At 39.0% G+C, this 19253-nt stretch overlaps 1 protein-coding gene across 3 annotated transcripts in view; it reads left to right on the top strand.

Moving 5' to 3' along the window:
- PHF8 (PHD finger protein 8) overlaps positions 1-19253 on the top strand; it is a 95472-nt gene that overhangs the window by 34644 nt on the left and 41575 nt on the right. For 2 of the 3 annotated variants that reach the window (XM_047843635.1, XM_047843636.1), the window contains 8 exons: positions 6798-6885; positions 7253-7359; positions 8481-8572; positions 11054-11143; positions 12992-13294; positions 14055-14158; positions 18701-18879; positions 19168-19253. In XM_047843635.1, coding sequence (XP_047699591.1) covers positions 6798-6885; positions 7253-7359; positions 8481-8572; positions 11054-11143; positions 12992-13294; positions 14055-14158; positions 18701-18879; positions 19168-19253 — 1049 coding nt within the window. The remainder of the gene's footprint in view (positions 1-6797; positions 6886-7252; positions 7360-8480; positions 8573-11053; positions 11144-12991; positions 13295-14054; positions 14159-18700; positions 18880-19167) is intronic. The other variant, XM_047843637.1, reaches the window with a different exon arrangement.

The raw sequence follows: 19253 nt of genomic DNA, 5'->3' as shown, positions 1-19253 counted from the left end.
GCCACTTCAGGTGCTCCTTCCTTGATTTCTTAAACTTCATTCTTTGATTTCAGAATTAATGTTAAGTTTTCTCAAACCTTTGGTAGAATTCTCTAGTGCAGTCACATGGACCTGGAGATTTCTTTTATGGGGAAGTTTTTAATTAACATTCAATTTCCTTAAACTTTAGTAGGTTATTCAAATTATCTGTTTCATATTGGGTGAGCTATGGTAGTTTGTGCTTTTCAAGGAATTGGTCCATTTTCTCTAAGTTGTCAAATTTATGTATGCAGAGTTGTTGATTGTATTTTCTTATTATCCTTTTGATGTCTTCCAAGTCTCTAGTGATATCCTCTGTTTCTTTTTTTTTAAATTTTTTATGTTTATTTATTCATTTTGAGAGAGAGAGCAGGGAGAGGGAAGAGAGAGAGAGAGAGAGAGAGAGAGAGAGAGAGAGAGAGAGAGAGAGAGAATATCCCAAGCAGGCTCTGAGCTGCCAGCACAGAGTCCACCTTGGGGCTTGATCCCACTACTGTGAAATTATGACCTGAGCTGAAACCAAGAGTAAGATGCTCAACTGACTGAGCCACCCAGGCACCCTGATATCCTTGGTTTCATTCCTGGTATTAGTTTTTTGGGCCTTTTCTTATTCTGTGTCAATCTGATGGAGGTTTGTCAATTTTTCAAACTTTTTAAAGAAACACTTTCTGTCTCAATTGATTTTTTTCTGTTTATGTTTTCAGCTTCATTGATTTCTGCTTTTATCTTTGTTTTTCCTTCCTTCTGCTTGCTGTGGGTTTATTTTGCTCCTTCCAGTCTTGAGACAAGAGCTTAGATTATTGATTTCAGACTTTACCTCTTTTGTAATGTAAGCATTTGGTGCTGTAAGTTTCCCCTTCAGCACTGATTTAGCTGTGTCATATATTTTGATATGTTCAGCTTTCATTTTCATTTAGTTAAGTGTACTTTTCAAAAAAATTGGTATATAACACACACCATACAACTTACCATGTTAAAGAGTGCAGTTAAGTTTAAAAAATATATCCACAATGTCGTGCAGCCATCACCACTATGTAATACCAGAAAATTTTCATCACTTCAAAAAGAAATCCTGTACTCATTAACAGTTACTCCCCATTCCTTCCACTCCTCCTCTCACCCCTGTCAACCCACTTTTGTCCGTTCTTTGTATATGGATTTGCCTCTTCTATTTCATACAAATGGAACTGTTCAATATGTGGTCCTTTGTGTCTGGCTTTTTCACTCTGCAAAATATTTTCAGGGTTCATCCAAGTTATAGCATTTGTCAGTACTTAGTCTTTAAATGGCTGAACAATATTCTACTGCATGGATATACCACATATTGTTTATCCTTTCATCATCTTATAGGCGTTTGTGTTGTTTTAAGTGTTTTTTTTTTTTAATTTATGTTTATTTTTTGAGAGAGAGCAAGAGAGAGTGCAAGCTGGGGAGAGTCAGAGAGAGAGGGAAAGATAAATCCCAAGCACGCTCCATGCTTTCAGCACAGGACCCGATGTGGGGCTCACTCCCACAAACTATAAGATAATGACCTGAGCCGAAACCAAGAGTTGGACGCTTAACTGACTGAGCTACCCAGGCGCCCCCACTTTTTGACTATAATGAATAATGCTGCTATGAATGATCATGTGCAAAGTTTTGTGTTAATGTATATTTTCAGTTCTCTTGGGTGCATACCTAAGAAAGGAATTGCTGAGTCATATGTTAGCTCTGTTTTAACTTCTTGAGGAATTACCAAACTGTTCTCTAAAGTACCTAACACCATTTTACATTCCCACTAGCAATTTATAAGGGTCTCAATTTTTCCACATCCTCCTCAACACTTGTTCTTGTCTGTCTTTGCGATTATAGCCGTCCTAGTGCATGTGAAGTGGTATCTCGTTGAGATTTTATTTTATTTTTTATTTTTTTAATGTTTATTTTTGAGAAAGACAGAGCATGAGCAGGGGAGGGGCAGAGAGACAGGGAGACACAGAATCTGAAGCAGGCTCCAGACTCAGCTGTCAGCACAGACCCCGATGCAGGGCTTGAACCCACAAACTGTAAGATCATGACCTGAGCCAAAGTCGGATGCTTAACCGACAGAGCCACCCAGGCACCCCTCACTGAGATTTTAATTTGTATTTCCCTAATGATTGTTGATGTCAAACATTTTTTCATGTGCTTATTAGACATTTGTGTATCTTTTTATGGAGTAGAATCTATTCAGAACTTTTGCGCAATTTTTGATTAGGTAATTTGTCTTTTTATTGTTGTGTTGTAAGAGTTTTTTTAATATATATTTTGGATATTGTACCTTATCTTATATGTAATTTAAAAATATTTTCTCTCTGGGGGTTGTCTTTTCAGTTTCATTATAGTGTCCTAGAAAGAACAAAAGTCCAGTTTATCTACTTTTTTCTTTATTTGCTTGTGTTTTCGGTGTCGTATCTAAGAGACCATTGCCTAATTCATAGTTTAAGGTCATGAAGATTTACACCTGTGTTCTAAGAGCTTTATAGTTTTAGTTATTACATTTAGGTCTTTTATCCATTTCAAGTCAACTTCTGTATATGATGTGAGGTAAGGGTCCAATATCATTCTTTTTCATGTGGCTGTTCAGTTGTCCCAGAACCATTTGAAAAGACCATTCTTTCTCTAATGAATTGTCTTGACACCTTTGTCGAAAATCAGTTAACCACAGATGTATTTGTTTATTTTTGCACTTTGAATTCTATTCCATTGGTCTATAGGTCTGTCCTTATAACAGTATCACACTATTTCAATTACCGTATATTTCTAGTAAGTTTTAAAATCAGAAAGTGTCAGTCTTCCAACTTTGTTTTTCTTTTTCAAGATTATTATGGCTATTCAGGGCCCTTGTATTTCCATATGAATTTTTAGCCTGTGGTTTGTATAGGTTTTTAGTAGTTGCTCTTGTTTAATTTATATGTATAATAGATATATACATCATATCACAGTCTGGTATTGACATTTTAATTAACATTTTACCAGTTTGAGGGGAAGGTTGAAACCTTACCTCTATTCACATCCCTTTACCCTTCCCATTTATAATGTATTTGTCTTAAATATTTCTTCATACATTGAGAACCATATCATACAGTGTTTCAATTTTTGTTTCACTGTCAAACATAACTTCTAACACCCAAGAGAAGGAAAGTCTATTTTATTTACCTGTATTTTTTTTAATGTTTATTTATTTTTGAGAGAGAGAGAGCAAGCAGGGGAGGGGCAGAGAGAGAGGGAGACACAGAATTTGAAGCAGGCTCCAGGCTCTGAGCTGTCAGCACAAAGAACTCAATGCAGGGCTCAAACCCACGAACCACAAGATCATGACCTGAGCCGAAGTCGGACGCTTAACCGACTGAACCATCCAGGCGCACCTGTTTGCCTGTATTTTTACTCTTTGGTTGTTCTTTCTTCCTTCCTGGTGTTTCAAGATTCTTCTTTTATCATTTCTTCTCTGTTTAGAGTTTTAGGGTAGGCCTGCTGTCAGTAGATTTTCTTAGTTCTCCTTCATCTGTAAATGTATTGATTTCCCTTTTATTCCTAATGGATATTTTTGCTGGATTGATAGTTCTTTCAGCACTTGGAAGAATGTTGTGCTGCTTCCTTCTTGCCTCCATAGCTTCTGATGAAATTTTGGCTCTCATTCAAATTGTTTTTTCCCTTACATGTGTCATTTCTTGCTACTTGTAATTTCTTTTTTCTTTAGTTTTCAGCAGTTTGACTATAATGTGTCTTGGCATGTATTTCTTTGGGTTTATACTGTTTGTGTTGACTGAGCTTCTTGAATGTGTAGGTCTATGTTTCTGTCATATTAGTGAAGAAATTTTTAGTTGTTATTTCTTTGAATGATTTTTCATCCCCACACTCTCACTTCTTTTCTTTGGGTCTCTGATTATCTGAATGCTGTATATATTTTGCTGTAGTCCACAGATCCCTGAGTTTATTTTTTTCAGTCTATTTCCTCTTTTGTTAATATTGAGTACTTTCTATTTCTCCATTGTTTTTATTCTTCTGTTGAGTCCATCTGTTTTCATTATTTCAGATATAGTATTTTTCAGTTCTGAAATTTACATTTGTTTCTTATATCTTCTCTTTCTGTTTTTTTTGTTTCAAGCATGTTTATAATTGTTCATTGAAACATTCTTATGATCACTGCTTTAAAATTGTCATACAGCTCTAATATCTTTGTCTAATGTTATGTATTGTATAATTCTGGATTTTTTGTTGCACAGATTTGTCTATTCATATGTCAATATCATATTGATTTGATTACATTGGTTTTATAGAATGTTTCACAGATGGTGAGGCAAAATTACCTCCCCTCATACCCATCTGTTTTTCTCTTTTATAGGTTTCTGAGCCCAGGCACTTATTTATCCATTTATTCATCTTTGAATCCTTTGCCTAATAGGGTCTCACATAATACCTTTTCTATGCTGGGCACTTAATAACTATTTGATGAATTGAATTTGTCTACCAGAGATTTGAGTTGGATTAATTGCTTATTGGTATAAAGTCACACAAACTGGGTGTAATCTACTTAGTTCCATAAGCATTGCAGGTCTACTGAATGCCCCTGCATTGGTCTAGGTGCTAGGGACAAAAGATTGATAGATCATTTCAGTATAATGTTCTAGATTTTTTTTTAAGTTTATTTATTTTGGGAGAGAGAGAAAGCATGAGCAGGGGAAGGGCAGAGAGAGGGAGAGAGAAAGGATCCCAAGCAGACTCTACTCTGACAGCATGGAGCCCAACACAGAGCTCAGTGTCATAAACCGTGAGATCATGACCTGAGCCAAAATCAAGAGTTGGATGCTTAACCGACTGAGCCACCCAGGCTCATTTCAGTATAATGTTCTAATAGCCACAATGGAGGCATTCACCAGAAGTTTTAGAACACTTAGTCTAGCTGGAGGTTTGTGAAAATATTCTCAGAAGAGTAACACCTGGCAGATAAATGTAGGAGTGACCAAGAGGAGAAAGGCAGAAAAGGCCTCTCAGACATAGGGAAAGGCATAAGCAAAGCAAGGCTATGTGAAGTAGTTTATAGATACTGGAGCCTAAAGATCAAAGGCTGGAAACAGGTGAAGCTGAGAAGGTAGGCGGGCTGAACTTACCCAAGAGGTGCTGGGGGATCACAGTAAGTTTATTTGTTTATGTAGCAAAAGATATAAAGAATAATGTAATAAACATTTATGTGTTTGTAACCCAACTAAAAACATAAAACGTTGCAATTATATTTGAAGCCCCCTGTATACCTCTCCTCACTTCATTCCCATTTTTCCCTCTCTGAGCTAGCCATTGTTCTGAAGTTGGTGATTATTTCTATTCCTTTATTGTATAGGTATAGCTCACCAAACCAATATCTAGTATTGTTTTACATGTTTTTGGATGTTATGTAGATGGAATCATATTAGACAGTTCTTCCCAACTTTTCCTGTGGACATTATGATTATGAGATTCATGCTGATACATGTAGTTGTTCACTCAACTTACTTTTCAATATTCTATTGTATTAGTATATGGCAATTTATCTATTCTCCTGTGGATGTACATTTTATTGAAGAGTTTTGAGCAGGGGATGACATGAGCAGATTTGTATTTTAGATATATCACTTAGGGTTGAGATGTGGAGGATAGACTTCAGGGATTGAGATTAGCACAGAGCAGTGGTTTACAAACACTTTGCACTTAGGACCCCTTTATACTCTTTAGTATTACGGAGAACCCCAAAGGGCTTTTATTTATGTGGATTATAGTCATCAATATTTACCATATTATAAATTAAAACTGAGAAAATTTAAAAATATTTGTTTATTAATTCATTGAGAAATAAACTCATTACATGTTAGCATGATTAATAATTTTTATGAAAAATAGCTATTTTCAAACCAAAAATGCAGTGAGAAGAGTGACATCTACCTTTTTAAAAATCTTTTTGATGTTTAGATTAATAGAAAATGACTGATACTTAAATCTGCTTCTCGGTGTTGTGATGTCATGTCATTTACCCTCTGGAAAACTCCACTCTACACCTGTGAGGGAATGAGGGTGAAAAAGACAACATCTTAGTATTATGAGCATAGTTTTGACCTTGCATATGCTCTGAAGGAGTATCAGGGAGCTTCAGGATTCCCTGGACCATACCATGAGAACTGCTGGTGTAGAGGAGCCAGTTTAGAGGCTGTTGCAAATAGCCTAGGTGACAGGTAATAAGGGATCTGAACCAAGGCTTTGATAGGATGGATGGACCGGGAAAGGAAGATGAATATGAGAGATATTTAAGAGTAGAATTAGAACTTCCCAGAAGGCAGTGTAGGGTTAAGGGCAAGGAGAATAATTGAGTTCCATCTAGGTGCACACTGTACACAACCACCTTGTGAAATAGATATTTAGCTAGAAGATGTCAGACTTTGAACCCAGGTTTGTTCAACACAAAAGCTCTTTGTTTTACCTGGAGTAGAGTTAGAAGGGATAGACTTGGCAAGGAGGTAATGCCCTTCTAAGATATGGGTGAGAAGATGGGTGAGGCATCAAAGAGACTTGGGGTTGAGAGGAGGAAAGTCAAAAGAGTTTATTAACCCCCAAAGGTGGTCCAGTTTAGGGTTATAATGGTGGCAGAATGGGTGTTGGAAGAGTGGAGGAACTAGAACTTTCTGAGTCACTGCTGGCTGGCTGCTCTAAGGAGTTATGTTTGAGCTGAGTGGGCAGTGATGTCCAGAGGAAGTAAGGTCCTCTGCCAGCTATGATTTTGCCATGTCACACTGCAGGATGGATCCATGCTGTGCTGACTCCCGTGGACTGCCTTGCCTTTGGAGGGAACTTCTTACACAGCCTTAACATCGAAATGCAGCTCAAGTGAGTACTGAAGCTATTGTGATCCTGAGTTGGCCATTCCCACCTGCTAGAGTCCTTGAGTTCTCCCCTATAGTGAGAAGTGCAGCATAGAAGGAGGCGAGATGATGAGAAGGGAATAAATACTGGTTCCTGATAATGATCAGTGTGAGAATGAATACCCCTTCCTTACTTAGTAGTTTTGTGACTTTGGGTAAGTCACATAACATTTGAGCTCAAGTTTCCTAACCCACAAAGTTGGATCTTACAGGGTAGTTGTGAGGATTAGAGATAATGGATACAAAACATTCAGAACAATACCTGATACACAGTAGGTACTCAGTAACAGGATCCTTATTATCATTGCTATTATTGTGCCTGCTTCCTCTAGAGCCTATGAGATTGAGAAGCGGCTGAGCACAGCAGACCTCTTCAAGTTTCCTAACTTTGAGACCATCTGTTGGTACGTGGGAAAGCACATCCTGGACATCTTTCGAGGTATGGATCCTTTTCCCAGCTGTCCCTTTTGCCCTGCTTCCCCAAGTGTAAGTGTGTGTGTGTGTAAACATGGAATCATATAGTGTGTGATCTTTTGAGATTGACTTTTTTTTTATTAAGTATAATGTATGGTAGAGCATGTATTTTAACTTTATTTAGCAAAGGTGGCTGAGAAAATTGAATTACAGTGAAATTATCCGTATCCCCTGCTAATTAAAGTAAGAAACTCAAACTGGACAGTCTCAGAGTTTCCTGAATGTGGCTTCCCATGAGATGAGGACAAGGCCAGTCCTGACCATGCTGGCATCATTGTGTTGGTATCAGACCAGGTGGTAAGCCAAACTGCTGGGTTTCTTCTTTTCTGCTTTGAAATGGAGCAGCAACCTTGCTCAGACCTGAGATTCTTCAAGGTAACTTGGCCATGAGCAATCAGTATTTTAGATTTACAAAGAATCTCAAAGGCCAATGAATACAGTCTTCTACCTACTACTTCAGGCCCTTAATCTGCCACCTAGACAGACTGCACTTAAGTGTTCAATCAGAGGCTCAATGATTAGCCACTTGTTACCTGTTCTGAATAGCTCAGTTCAGTAGAAAATTCTGTATTGACCGTAAAGCTGGCTATTTGTCATAACCTCCTCTTGGAGTGACTCAGGGATAAGGGCATTTATTAATGGCCCTTCATGTCTGTGTAGGTTGCAATCATGGTTCTCCTGAGTGTTTGCATTTTGAAACCCAAGAGGCAGAGCACACTTCCAGTGTGGTAGAAGGAACATAGGCCTCAGATTCAGATAGACATGGCTTCAGTCTTAGCTTTGGCAGTTACTAGGTATGTGCCCTTGGTTAAGTCTCTTTGCTTCTCTGAGCCTCAGTTTCCTGGATAGTAAAGTGAAGATAATGATGCTTGGGTAGTAGGTGGGTATAAAGATTAAATGAGATAGTAGATGTTAAACGCCCAGCATGTAGTAGGTACTCATTAAATGAACACTATTGTAAGAACTGAGATCTGGAGTCATGCCTAGAACCCTGAGTATTTTCTCTGATTGCCTGAAAAAAGAAACAGTTCCTTTGCTTCCCCACATGGCTTTATTGACCCTCTGCCTTCCTCCTTCGCCCTTTAGGTTTGCGAGAGAATAGGAGGCACCCAGCATCCTACCTGGTCCATGGTGGCAAAGCTCTGAACTTGGCCTTTAGAGCCTGGACAAAGAAAGAAGTAAATATACTTATTTCTCTACCTCCTTTATAGTTGTGGCCTCCACAGAGACTGGCTTTGGGTAGATGCTTTGGGGTGGTGGATGAGACCAGGGAGGCTTGTGGCCTCGTGGGGTTAGAATGGAGGACTGGGTTAGGACTTTTTGGATTACATTTTTAAACCTTTCTTTCTGATTATAAAAAGTGATACAGGCTTACTCTAGAGAATTAGAAAAAATACAGAAGAGTGTAAGGAAGGAAAAACATCACCTGTAATTTTAGCACTCAGAGGGAATTAACATTAATCTGTGGGTATATTTTCTTCTGGTCTTTTTTATATGCATTTAAGAAACATGATTGCTATCACTATACATACAATTTTGTATCTGAATTTGTTAGCTTATGTTAATTTCCTGTGTCCTCAAAGTTCTCCACGAACATTTAATAGTTACATGATATTCTTTTGCAGGGATATACCATCCTTACCTAACTGCTTATTGTTTATTGTTTATTGTTGCTTTATTTGGGGGGTAGTTATTGAAAAATCATGCAGTGACTATCTGTTTGCATCAGCCTTTTTCCCTCATCTCTTGATTGTTGCTTCAGGATAGATTCCAAGAAGAGCAATTTTGGGCTCAAAGTATATGAAAAAAACGTGAGGCTCTTACTGCATACTGCCAAAATGGCTTTGTAGAAATATACCAATGTCCGTCTATCCAATTGAATACTAAACAGCTATAAAAGAGAATAAGGAAGTTTTCTCTGTACTGATCTGGAAAGATCTCCAGAATTTGTCAAGTAAAGATGTAGAATCATGTATATAATGTGCTTCTTTATGTGTTAAAAGTGGGGAGGGGGGACAAGAATTACATTTATATGTGCTTGTATTTGCCTGAAGACACAATCTGGAGGGATGTAGAAGAAAAGTGGTTACCTGTGGGTGCGGGCTAATGGGACTGATGGCATGGACAAATGCATGTTGAGACTTTTCAGTATATCTCTTTATATTATTTGATTTTTGAACTCTGTAAATGGATTACCTACTCAAAATGTTGACTTAAAAAAACAATTTTAAGAAATACAAAGAAAGAGAAATATCAATATTGTTCTCATGCTTTTGATATTCTTTATAGACTTTTCCCCCTGCATATGGAGATCTTCAGCCATTATGGGCTTAACTTGTACAATGTCTCCATTTCCTGTTGCCAACCTTCCCCTCAGATATCCTTGGACTTCATGTCTTGGGCCTTCTCTTCGTCCCTGGACTCACCTACACCTGGGCCTTAGCCTACTGTTACGTTTCTCCACATCCCTCAGGTGTGGCTGCCTTGGGTTTCATTTCGGACCTTCCCCTCCCCCCCTCCATGAGGTGAACTTTGGAGTGACTCTGTCCCAGGAATAACAAAAGGGAGGGAGGGCGGGAAGAGTCTTAAGCACTCAGGCCCTGAGCCAGGTTGGCCCCAAATAGCACAGCCAAAGGGAGCTGGAGGAGAGTAGGACACAGATCTGAGGAGCCCATTCTTATGGAATAAGTCTTTTGTGAAGTGAAGATGACTTCCATGGGAGGTACTCACTCCCTGACCTTTCCAGAGCCCTTGGGCTGGGTGGAGGGAGCTATTAAATTTATCCAGCTGGATCACATGGGTTCTCGGACCCCACCCCTGCCCAGCCACCAAAATAAAGATGGATTAAAAGAGTCAAGGAAAAAAGAAGATTCAAACCATGGGAAGTAAGAAGGTAATGCTGAGGAGTTTTTATCAGTCCTCTGGATACAGAAGTGAAGTGAAAACTGGTAGAAGAAATCACAAGGGAGAAACTTGGGAGATCTGTCTACATAAAGATGTAAATCTTGAGGATTCAAAAAGATTACAAACAAATTAAAAGAGAGACAACCAAGAGGTCTTAGCCTTGGTTGCTGTTGAGCTAGCCATGGGCCTGTAGCTGCTCAGCACTGAGCTCTGTCCTCACAAGTAAAGAGGCCACGTTCTCCCCAGGGATTCTGGACTTTTTGAGGGCTATGGCCCAAGCCCACCATTGAGTTCCTCACACCTCTTGACACTGCCCTTTATCAGATACAGGTTTTGCAAATACTGCCTCACAGTCTCTGGTTTGTCTTAATAGTGGTTTTGGAAGAGAAGATTTTATTTTTTATGAAGTCCAATTTATCAGTTGTTTTTCTTTTATGGTTCATGCTTTTTGTGTCCTCAGAAATCTTCGTTTAACCCAAGGTCACAAAGATTTTCTCCTCTGTTTTCTTCTAAAGGGGTTATAGTTTTAGATTTTACATTTCAGTCTATGATCCAATTTAAGTTTGTGTGCCTGTGTGTGAGTGTGTGGTGCAAGATGTGGATTGAGGTTCTTTTTTTTGCATATGGGTATCCAGTTGGTCCAGTACCATTTGTTAGAGTAACTACCCTTATCCATTGAATTACCTTGGTACCTTTGTCAAAAATCAGTTGTCCGTTTATGTGTGGGTCTATTCCTTATGCCTTTTGTTTGACAGGCTCTGCCAGACCACGAGGATGAGATTCCGGAGACAGTACGGACCGTACAGCTCATTAAAGATCTGGCTAGGGAGATCCGCCTGGTGGAAGTAAGAAGCAGGGGAGCAGGGGAGGCGTTTGGGAAGGGCTCAAGGCTCAAGTGGCAGGTCAGGCTTCTTCAGTTGGCTTGAGAGCTCAGGGGAAGGGTTGGAAAAACCCCACCAAAGATTCTGTTTATTCATTCATTTAAATAATAATTATGTGCCTTGAGTGTCTCTCACATTAGGCTAGGTGCTTAAAATACGTAATTCAGTGTCTTCCCACAAAGAACTTGGAATCCTGTAGAGGACTCTGGGCGAAGTTTACTGCCTGAGCCTCAGTTTCCTTGTTTCTAAAGTGGGGATAATTATACCTACTCAGGAGTTTGTTAAAAGGGTTACATAAGGTAATAGATGTTGAGCACTAAGTATAGTACTTGGCACATAATAGGTATTCAATAAATTCTGATGGTGGGTCACAGTAGTAGTGGGTGGTGGAGTTCATAGTAGTAGTTGTTGTTACTAATATTTTGACTCAGTCTCTGCATTCTACAAAATGACAGCTCTTCCATGTTAAACATGATTACAAAGCCATGTTTCAACAGGTGCTTATACCACAAGGCAGTAAGGTGTAGATGGTAAGAGACTCAGAGAAACTTGGGTTCTGGTTCCTGCTCTGTCACTTGCAAGCCTTTCAGAGCCTTAGTATCCTTATCTGTAAAGGAGAATAACACCACCTTTTCAGAGTTTTGTTAGGATTAAGAGCTAATGTATGTAGAACCCCTCGAACAGTGCCTGGCAGAGTAAGTACTCAATAAATGTGAGCCATTGTTATTAATAGACTTTGCAGCAAAGAGAGAACTCAGTGTGGGCTGGTGAAGTAGCAGAGGCACCAGAGGAGAATTGGACTTAGGGAAGTTTAAATTTTCCTTTAGCTCAGAAGCTGTCAACTTTCCATTTAGCACTCAGGATATAGGCACTCAAATCCATGCTAAAGGGTGGTCAGCGTGAGCTACTGGGAAGTTGGGCTTTCTAGCCTCACTGCTTACAGCATGTTTCACTGCCTACACCATAGCTTACATTGTCCACCTCCTACCCCATTTTCCTGCATTCCCATCTGTCACAGTCCTTCAGAGTTTAGTTACAAGGCCTACCTTTTCTCCAGCTCTTTGCACTTAAACCAATTTTGTATATACAAAATTTTGAGCTTGTTAGAAAAGGACTTAGAGATGGATCATGTTTGGTCCATTGGCTTTCAAATGTTTTAAAGCAGTGGAACCTTTTTTTTTCAAATGAGATCCTACATGGAAGCTGAATCAAAGCATAGCTGCAGTGAATAAGATAAAAACAAGAGGCTTAGAATTACACATGTTCCTCTTGTTTGCCTTCTACCTACTTCCAGTCTTCAGGGCTCCTCCCAAGAAGTTCAAAGGAGCCACAGATCATCTTTTAAAACCACCTTTCCAGTCTGATCCTTTAATTTTACAGCCAAGCAAACAGCCTCAGAGTGTTCAGATCACTTACCTGTGGTCACAGAGCTAGCTAGTAGCAGAATCAGGACTAGAACCTCTCTCCTCTCAAATCCTGCAGTCCTTAGAGTTGGAACCATAGTTTAGTACTCAAGTATTTTCTGTCTCATGCCAGCTGCATTTGGAGTCTTTTCTCTCCAATTTTGACAGTAGTGCTGGGCTTTTTCTCTGCTCGTCTTCTCCTTATTTGTCAATGGCTGGGTAAAGATATGCCACCCCGTAAATTCTTGATGACACATTGTGAAAAAAACTAGGGTGTGCATCTAGATGTGGAGCATCCGTAAGCCACTTCCATGGCAGTAGTGCCGGTGCCATGAACAGTCCTCTGCTCTTAGCATAGAGAGAACTCTTGAGTAAGCTCTAACCCCCTCGTGTACTAACACTCTTGTAGGATATCTTCCAACAGAACGTTGGGAAGACGAGCAATATCTTTGGGCTGCAGAGGATCTTCCCAGCTGGCTCCATTCCCTTAACCAGGCCAGTCCATTCCACTTCAGTATCCATGTCCAGGCTGTCACTGCCCTCCAAAAGTGGTTCAAAGAAGAAAGGCCTGAAGCCCAAGGAACTCTTCAAGAAGGCAGAGCGAAAGGGCAAGGAGAGCTCAGCCTTGGGGCCTGCTGGCCAATTGAGCTATAATCTCATGGATACATACAATCATCAGGCACTGAAGACAGGCTCTTCCCAGAAAGCAAAGGTGGGTGCTGGCCCATGGGTTCAGCCCAGCCCTTTTGGGTCCCTTGGAAGAGCAGGGTATCAAAAGGATTGTCCTCTCTTCCCACCTCCCTTAGGGCCCCTGGTGTTTGGCTACCAGTCCCACTCATATAACAGGCATTTATTGAGACCTTGTCTGTGCTGGGCACTGTGATAGGTGCTGTGAATGTAACCTTCAAGAGGCTGACAGGCTAGTGAGAACAGCAGGCATAAAAACGAATGAGTGCAATGAGGTATTGTGGATGCCATAATCAAGGGTGTGTGGGGGACCCTGAGACACAGAGGGGTGGATGATTTTATGTGGGCATAAGCTATGATCAGGAGCTCTTCTCTCAAAAAATGACACTTGAGCTGAATCTTGAAATGCTGGTTGGGAACGACATTTAAGAACATGGTATATGAGTGTCATGTTGGAGTCTTGAACAGGTCCTTAAGAAAAGCCCTTCTCTGGGGCTCTACCTTGCTTCAAGATTGTGGTGTTCTCCATGGGCATGTGAAGATCCTCTCCCCTCTTTTTAGAGAACACGGTTTACAAGATTGATAGGTTTCCCCTGGGGTAGCCATTCATTGTCAACCTCCTGTTCCTGGAATCATTTGGGGTGGGGGTGGGAGACAGTGTAGCAGAAGGCCTTGGTTCAGGTGATTTTAACAGTGAACTCAACCAGTGAAACCGGAAGGAACTGGTCATCGTGATTCACATGGGAGTCCCAGACAGGTGACAACTGAGCCTCCTCCTTCTGCAGTTCAACATCACTGGTACCTGCCTGAATGACTCAGATGATGACTCGCCAGACTTGGACCTTGATGGGAATGAGGGCCCGCTGGCCCTGTTGATGTCTAATGGCAGGTGAGGTGGGAAGAAGGAACACAGAGATACTGGGGCTGTCAGTTGCAACATGTCACTGAGACAAGGCATGGAATTAGGACCTGGGGCTGGAACATGGGTGGGGGGGGGCTTACTGTACTTGGGGAAGGACCCAGATATTATGAGATATCATTGCTTAGTTCAGAGAACTATGGTTGTGTTAGGGGAGAGGCCTGGAATCTAATTGGCAGTTTGAGAAAAATCTTGTATACAAGTTCTAAAAATTTCAGCAAGTCAGTGGGTCAGAACCACTGGCAGGAATAAGGAAGTATAGCATACTGGTTAAGAACATTCGTTTTTTTATATACCTTTTGCAATTAGATTTTTAGGAATTTTGCAGAAATATTTGCACAGGTACGTAAAGAGAAATGTTCAGTGTTCACTGCATCATTGTTTGTAGTAGTAATTAGGAACATGTTCATCAGTAAGCATTGGTTAAATGAATTATGGCACATCTATAGAGTGGAATAGCATGTAGCTATTAAAAAGAATTGAATTAAAAAAGAGTTAAATATCTATTGACATGGGAAAATATCCAAGATATATTCTTAAGCGAAAAAATCAGGTTACAAAATAATATATAGTAATAGTTCCATTTTAATTTTTAAAAATGGTGTGTGTGTACATGTGTGTGTGCGTGTGTATATGTTTGTGTAGAAAAGTGGCATACATATTTCTTTATTTTTATTAAGTGTTTGTTTATTTTTGAGAGGAGGACAGAGGATCTGAAGTGGGCTCCGTGCTGACACAAACAAGCCCAATGTGGGGCTTGAACTTACAAACCATGAGATCATTACCTGAGCTGAAGTCAGATACTCAACCGACTGAATCACCCAGTGCCCCTTCCTTCATTTTTAATTTTTTTTTGAAGAGGTTTAAAATTTAATTTATGCAGTTTAAAATTGAAAAAGTACAGAAGAATACTTAGTGAAAAATTTTGTTCCTGCCCCTCCCTGTTCCCCAGTTCCCTTCCCTGTGGACAACCAGTGTCAATGATTTTCTTCTAGAGATAATTGTACACATTCATGCAAATAAGTATATTCATCGTATATTTTATACTTGTCACATCAAACTTGTAATAGTAGTTCTCTCTGGAAAGTAGGAGAAGGGAGCCAGGAGAGTAAATTTTTACTTCAGTAGCATTTGAATTGCGTACAATGAGCATGTATTACTTTTCCTAAAATAATTTTTAACAGAGCATTTTCTAAAAGAATAAAATAAAAGCATTCACAGCAAAAAGCACGGGCTTGGGAATCAGGCAGGTCCAAGTTTGAATCCCAGCTCTGACACAAATTCACTGTGTGATTTTAACAAGTTAATTAACCCTGCACCTTAGTGTCCTCATTATATTTCTTCTATAGATAAACTTCCCCTCAGGTTGTTGGAGGACTAAATGAGATTATGTATGTAAAGTGCCTATCACAGGGCCTGACACATAGTAAATGCTTAATAAATGGTAGCTCTTATAAATAAAATGATGAAGATTAAAGGTGATGGTGGTGGTGATAGTGATGATGGTGTGGGTATAGCCAGAAGCTAAGTAGATCATCAGAAACCCTGAAACACATAGGCAGAGGCAGAAGAAGACCGTAAGAGTGATCGTCTGGACACTCAGAACACCAGACAGGAAGAGTCAAGAGCCAAGTAAAGTATGAACAGTAGAGGAATACAAGCATCAAGGATACCTTCATAGCCTTTTTGTAGGAAAAGGCCTTCAGATCCCACTTAGCTGAGAAATCAGTGAAAAGGGAATGTGAGAGCAGGGCAGATTCTGAAAGCAGCAGAGCTGTTCTTGGGGTTTGAGAATCTAGTTACTAAATAATAATAGACTGTTGAGCATTGTCTTTGTCCATGGTCGATCTCCTGGGTAGTAAAAAATTGAGAATCCTAAGGATCCAACCTATAATGGCTGTTGAGAATACAATGAGACATTTTCCCCTTCCCCACCAGTCTCTTTTTATGTTGCTTCTGTCACCTCCTGCAGCTGCCAGAGACTGCTGTTAAGTCAACCTAAAGAGACAAGGTACAGAAATATTTGCAGACAATATGATATTATGGCTGGGCTTTTCTCCAGAATAATCCAAGGTATAGACGAAACAAGACTGGTTATTGATAATTGCTGAAACTTAGCTGAATGTAAGGTACATGAGAGTTTTTTATACTTTTATATTTTTGTATATGTTACACATTTTTCACAATTAAAAGTTAATAAAAGATCCAGGGTATAAATAGCTGCCATTTATTGAGCTTCTGCTTTGCGTCAGATTTTATTTTAGCTGTTTAGTACATTATTTAGTCCTCACAACAACCTTGAAGTGTTGCTATCCCCATTTTATTAATATGGAAACTGAGGCCCAGAGAACTTAATTATAAGATTAACTACCATTGGGCACTTGCCTTGTGTTGGGCTCTTCATTAGCTCATTTAATCCTCCTAAAACCCTGTGGGGTAGGAAACAGATCAATTTAATGTCAGCCAATTTACTGAAAGAAAGCCAGTTCACCAAATGGCTGCTGAATGTATCAAGTATACAGATTTACCAAAAACTGGTTTCTTTTTAACTATACGGTTTATTTCAACAGTTTTTACTGGTTAATATTGTTTGCCATATGTAACAGGATTATTTAAGCCATTTTTAAATTTTTAATTTTTTCCATTTCCTATATATATATATATACACATACATATACATGCATACATCTATATATACACATATATAGGAAGTATATATATATACATATATGTATATAGGAAGTATGTGTATATATACATATAAAGTTTGTTTGTTTTGAGAGAGACAGAGCACAAGTGTAAGCAGGGGAGGGGCAGAGAGAGAGGGAGAGAGAGCATCCCAAGCAGGGTCTGCACCGTCAGCACAGACCCAAGTGTACAGCTCGAACTCACAAAGCATGAGATCACGACCTGAGTCGAAATAAAGTCCTATGCTCAACTGACTGAGCCACCCAGGTGCCCCTTTATGTATTTTTAATAGCTTTTTTTGAGGTATAATTTATATACCATACCTGCTTTAAGTATACAATTAAATGACTTTTAGTAAATTTAAAGAATGTGCAACTATCACCACAGTCCAATTTTAGAACATTTCTATCACCCCGAAAAGATGCCTCATGCTCACTCATACTTAGTCCTTTGGTTCTCTTCTCCAAGCCCAAGCAACCACTAATCTACTTTCTGTCTCTGTAGATTTGTCTTTTCTAGACATTTCATATAAATGGAAAAATATAATATGTGGTCTTCTATGTCTGGCTTCTTTCACTTGTTTTTGAGATTCATCCATGATGTAGTATGTATCATTAATTGGTTCCTTTCTACTGCTGAATAGTATACCATTCTATGGATATACCATATTTTGTTTATCCATTAACTAGCTGACAGTCATTTGGAGTGATTCCACTTTTTGACTATTATGAATAATGGTGTGATGAGCATTTGCATACAAGTTTTTGTATGGGCATATGTTTTCATTTCTCAGTAAAATTTTGGGTCATATGGTAACGTTATGTTTAACTCTTTAAGAAACTGCCAAAATTTATTCTGAAGTGTGTGTACTACTTTATGTTCCCACCAGAAGTATACTGGCTAACATTGTTATTGTCTGTCTTTTTTATTATAGCCATTCTAATGGATATTAAGTGGTATCTCATTGTGGTTTTGATTTGCGTTTTCCCAATAACTACTGATACTAAGCATCTTTTTGTGTGATTATTGGGCATTTGTATATCATCTTTAGAGAAATGTCTATTCAGATCTTTTGCTCATTATTAAATTGGCTTGTCTTATTATTGAGTTCTAAAAGTTATTTAAATATTCTGGATACAAATCCTTTCCCAAATAAATGACTTGTAAATATTTCCTCCCAGTCTATGGCTTATCTTTTCACTTTCTTAATGGTATCTTTTGAAGCACAAATGTGTTGATTTTTACCTAATCCCAGGTCATAAAGATATTTTCCTGTATTTATTTTTAGAAGTTTTATAGTTTTAGCTTTACATTTATCTCCAGGATCCATTTTGAGTTAATTTTTGTATATGATGTGAGGTAAGAATCCACATTCATTTATTTGCATGTGATACCCAGTTATCTTAGCACCATTTGTTGAAAAGACCATCCCTTCTCCCACTGAATTGCCTTGGCACCTTTGGCAGAATGCAACTGACCATAAATTTAAGGGTTAGTTTTAGACTCACAGCTCTGTTCCACTGTTGTATATGTCTGTCCTTATGCTCATATCACACTATCTTGATTATTGTTGTTTTATAGTAAATTTTGAAACCAAGTAGTAAAAGTCCTCCAACTTTGTTCTTTTTCAAAATTCATTTGCCCATGTTAAGTCCTTTGTATGCCTATATACATTTTAGTATCAGCTTATTAATTTATGCAAAAGAAATTAGCTGGATTTTAATAGAGATTGCATTGAATCTGTAGACCAGTTTGGGGGGTGGGGCTTGCCTTCTTAAGAATATTGAATGTGACTTTTTATGCTCTCCTTCTCTTTCTTTTTAGTGCCAAGAGGGTAAAGAGCTTATCTAAGTCTCGGCGAGCCAAGCTCACAAAGAAAGCAGATAAGGCTAGGCTGGTGGTGGAACAGGTGATGGAGGATGAATTTGACTTGGATTCAGATGATGAACTGCAAATTGACGAGAGATTGGGAAAGGAGAAGGCAACCTTGATAATAAGACCAAGTGTGTACCTATTCTTTCTTGTTCCTTCCCTGCCCATTTCACATTTGTTTCTGGTACCCTTGATAGACCAGAGGCCTTAGGCCTGAGCTTTTTGACATTCTGATTTACAAGCTCTTTAGGCCTCCATGTATTCTCTGCTCTAGAGATTTATATATAAACCAGTCCAAACCTCCCTCAATTAGTTTTCTGTGGTCATTACTTTTAGGAAAATTACAGTCTTTTCCCCCTGGGTGTTTGGCTTAGATGCTTATCTTAGCTTCATGATAAATGCATTTCATTATTTTCTAGAATTTCCTCGAAAGTTGCCCCGTGCAAAGCCTTGCTCTGACCCCAACCGAGTTCGGGAACCAGGAGAAGTTGAGTTTGACATTGAG

This window comes from Prionailurus viverrinus, chromosome X (genome assembly GCF_022837055.1).
Source record: "Prionailurus viverrinus isolate Anna chromosome X, UM_Priviv_1.0, whole genome shotgun sequence".
Taxonomy (NCBI): domain Eukaryota; kingdom Metazoa; phylum Chordata; class Mammalia; order Carnivora; family Felidae; genus Prionailurus; species Prionailurus viverrinus.
This window is presented reverse-complemented; position numbering and strand designations above follow the sequence as displayed.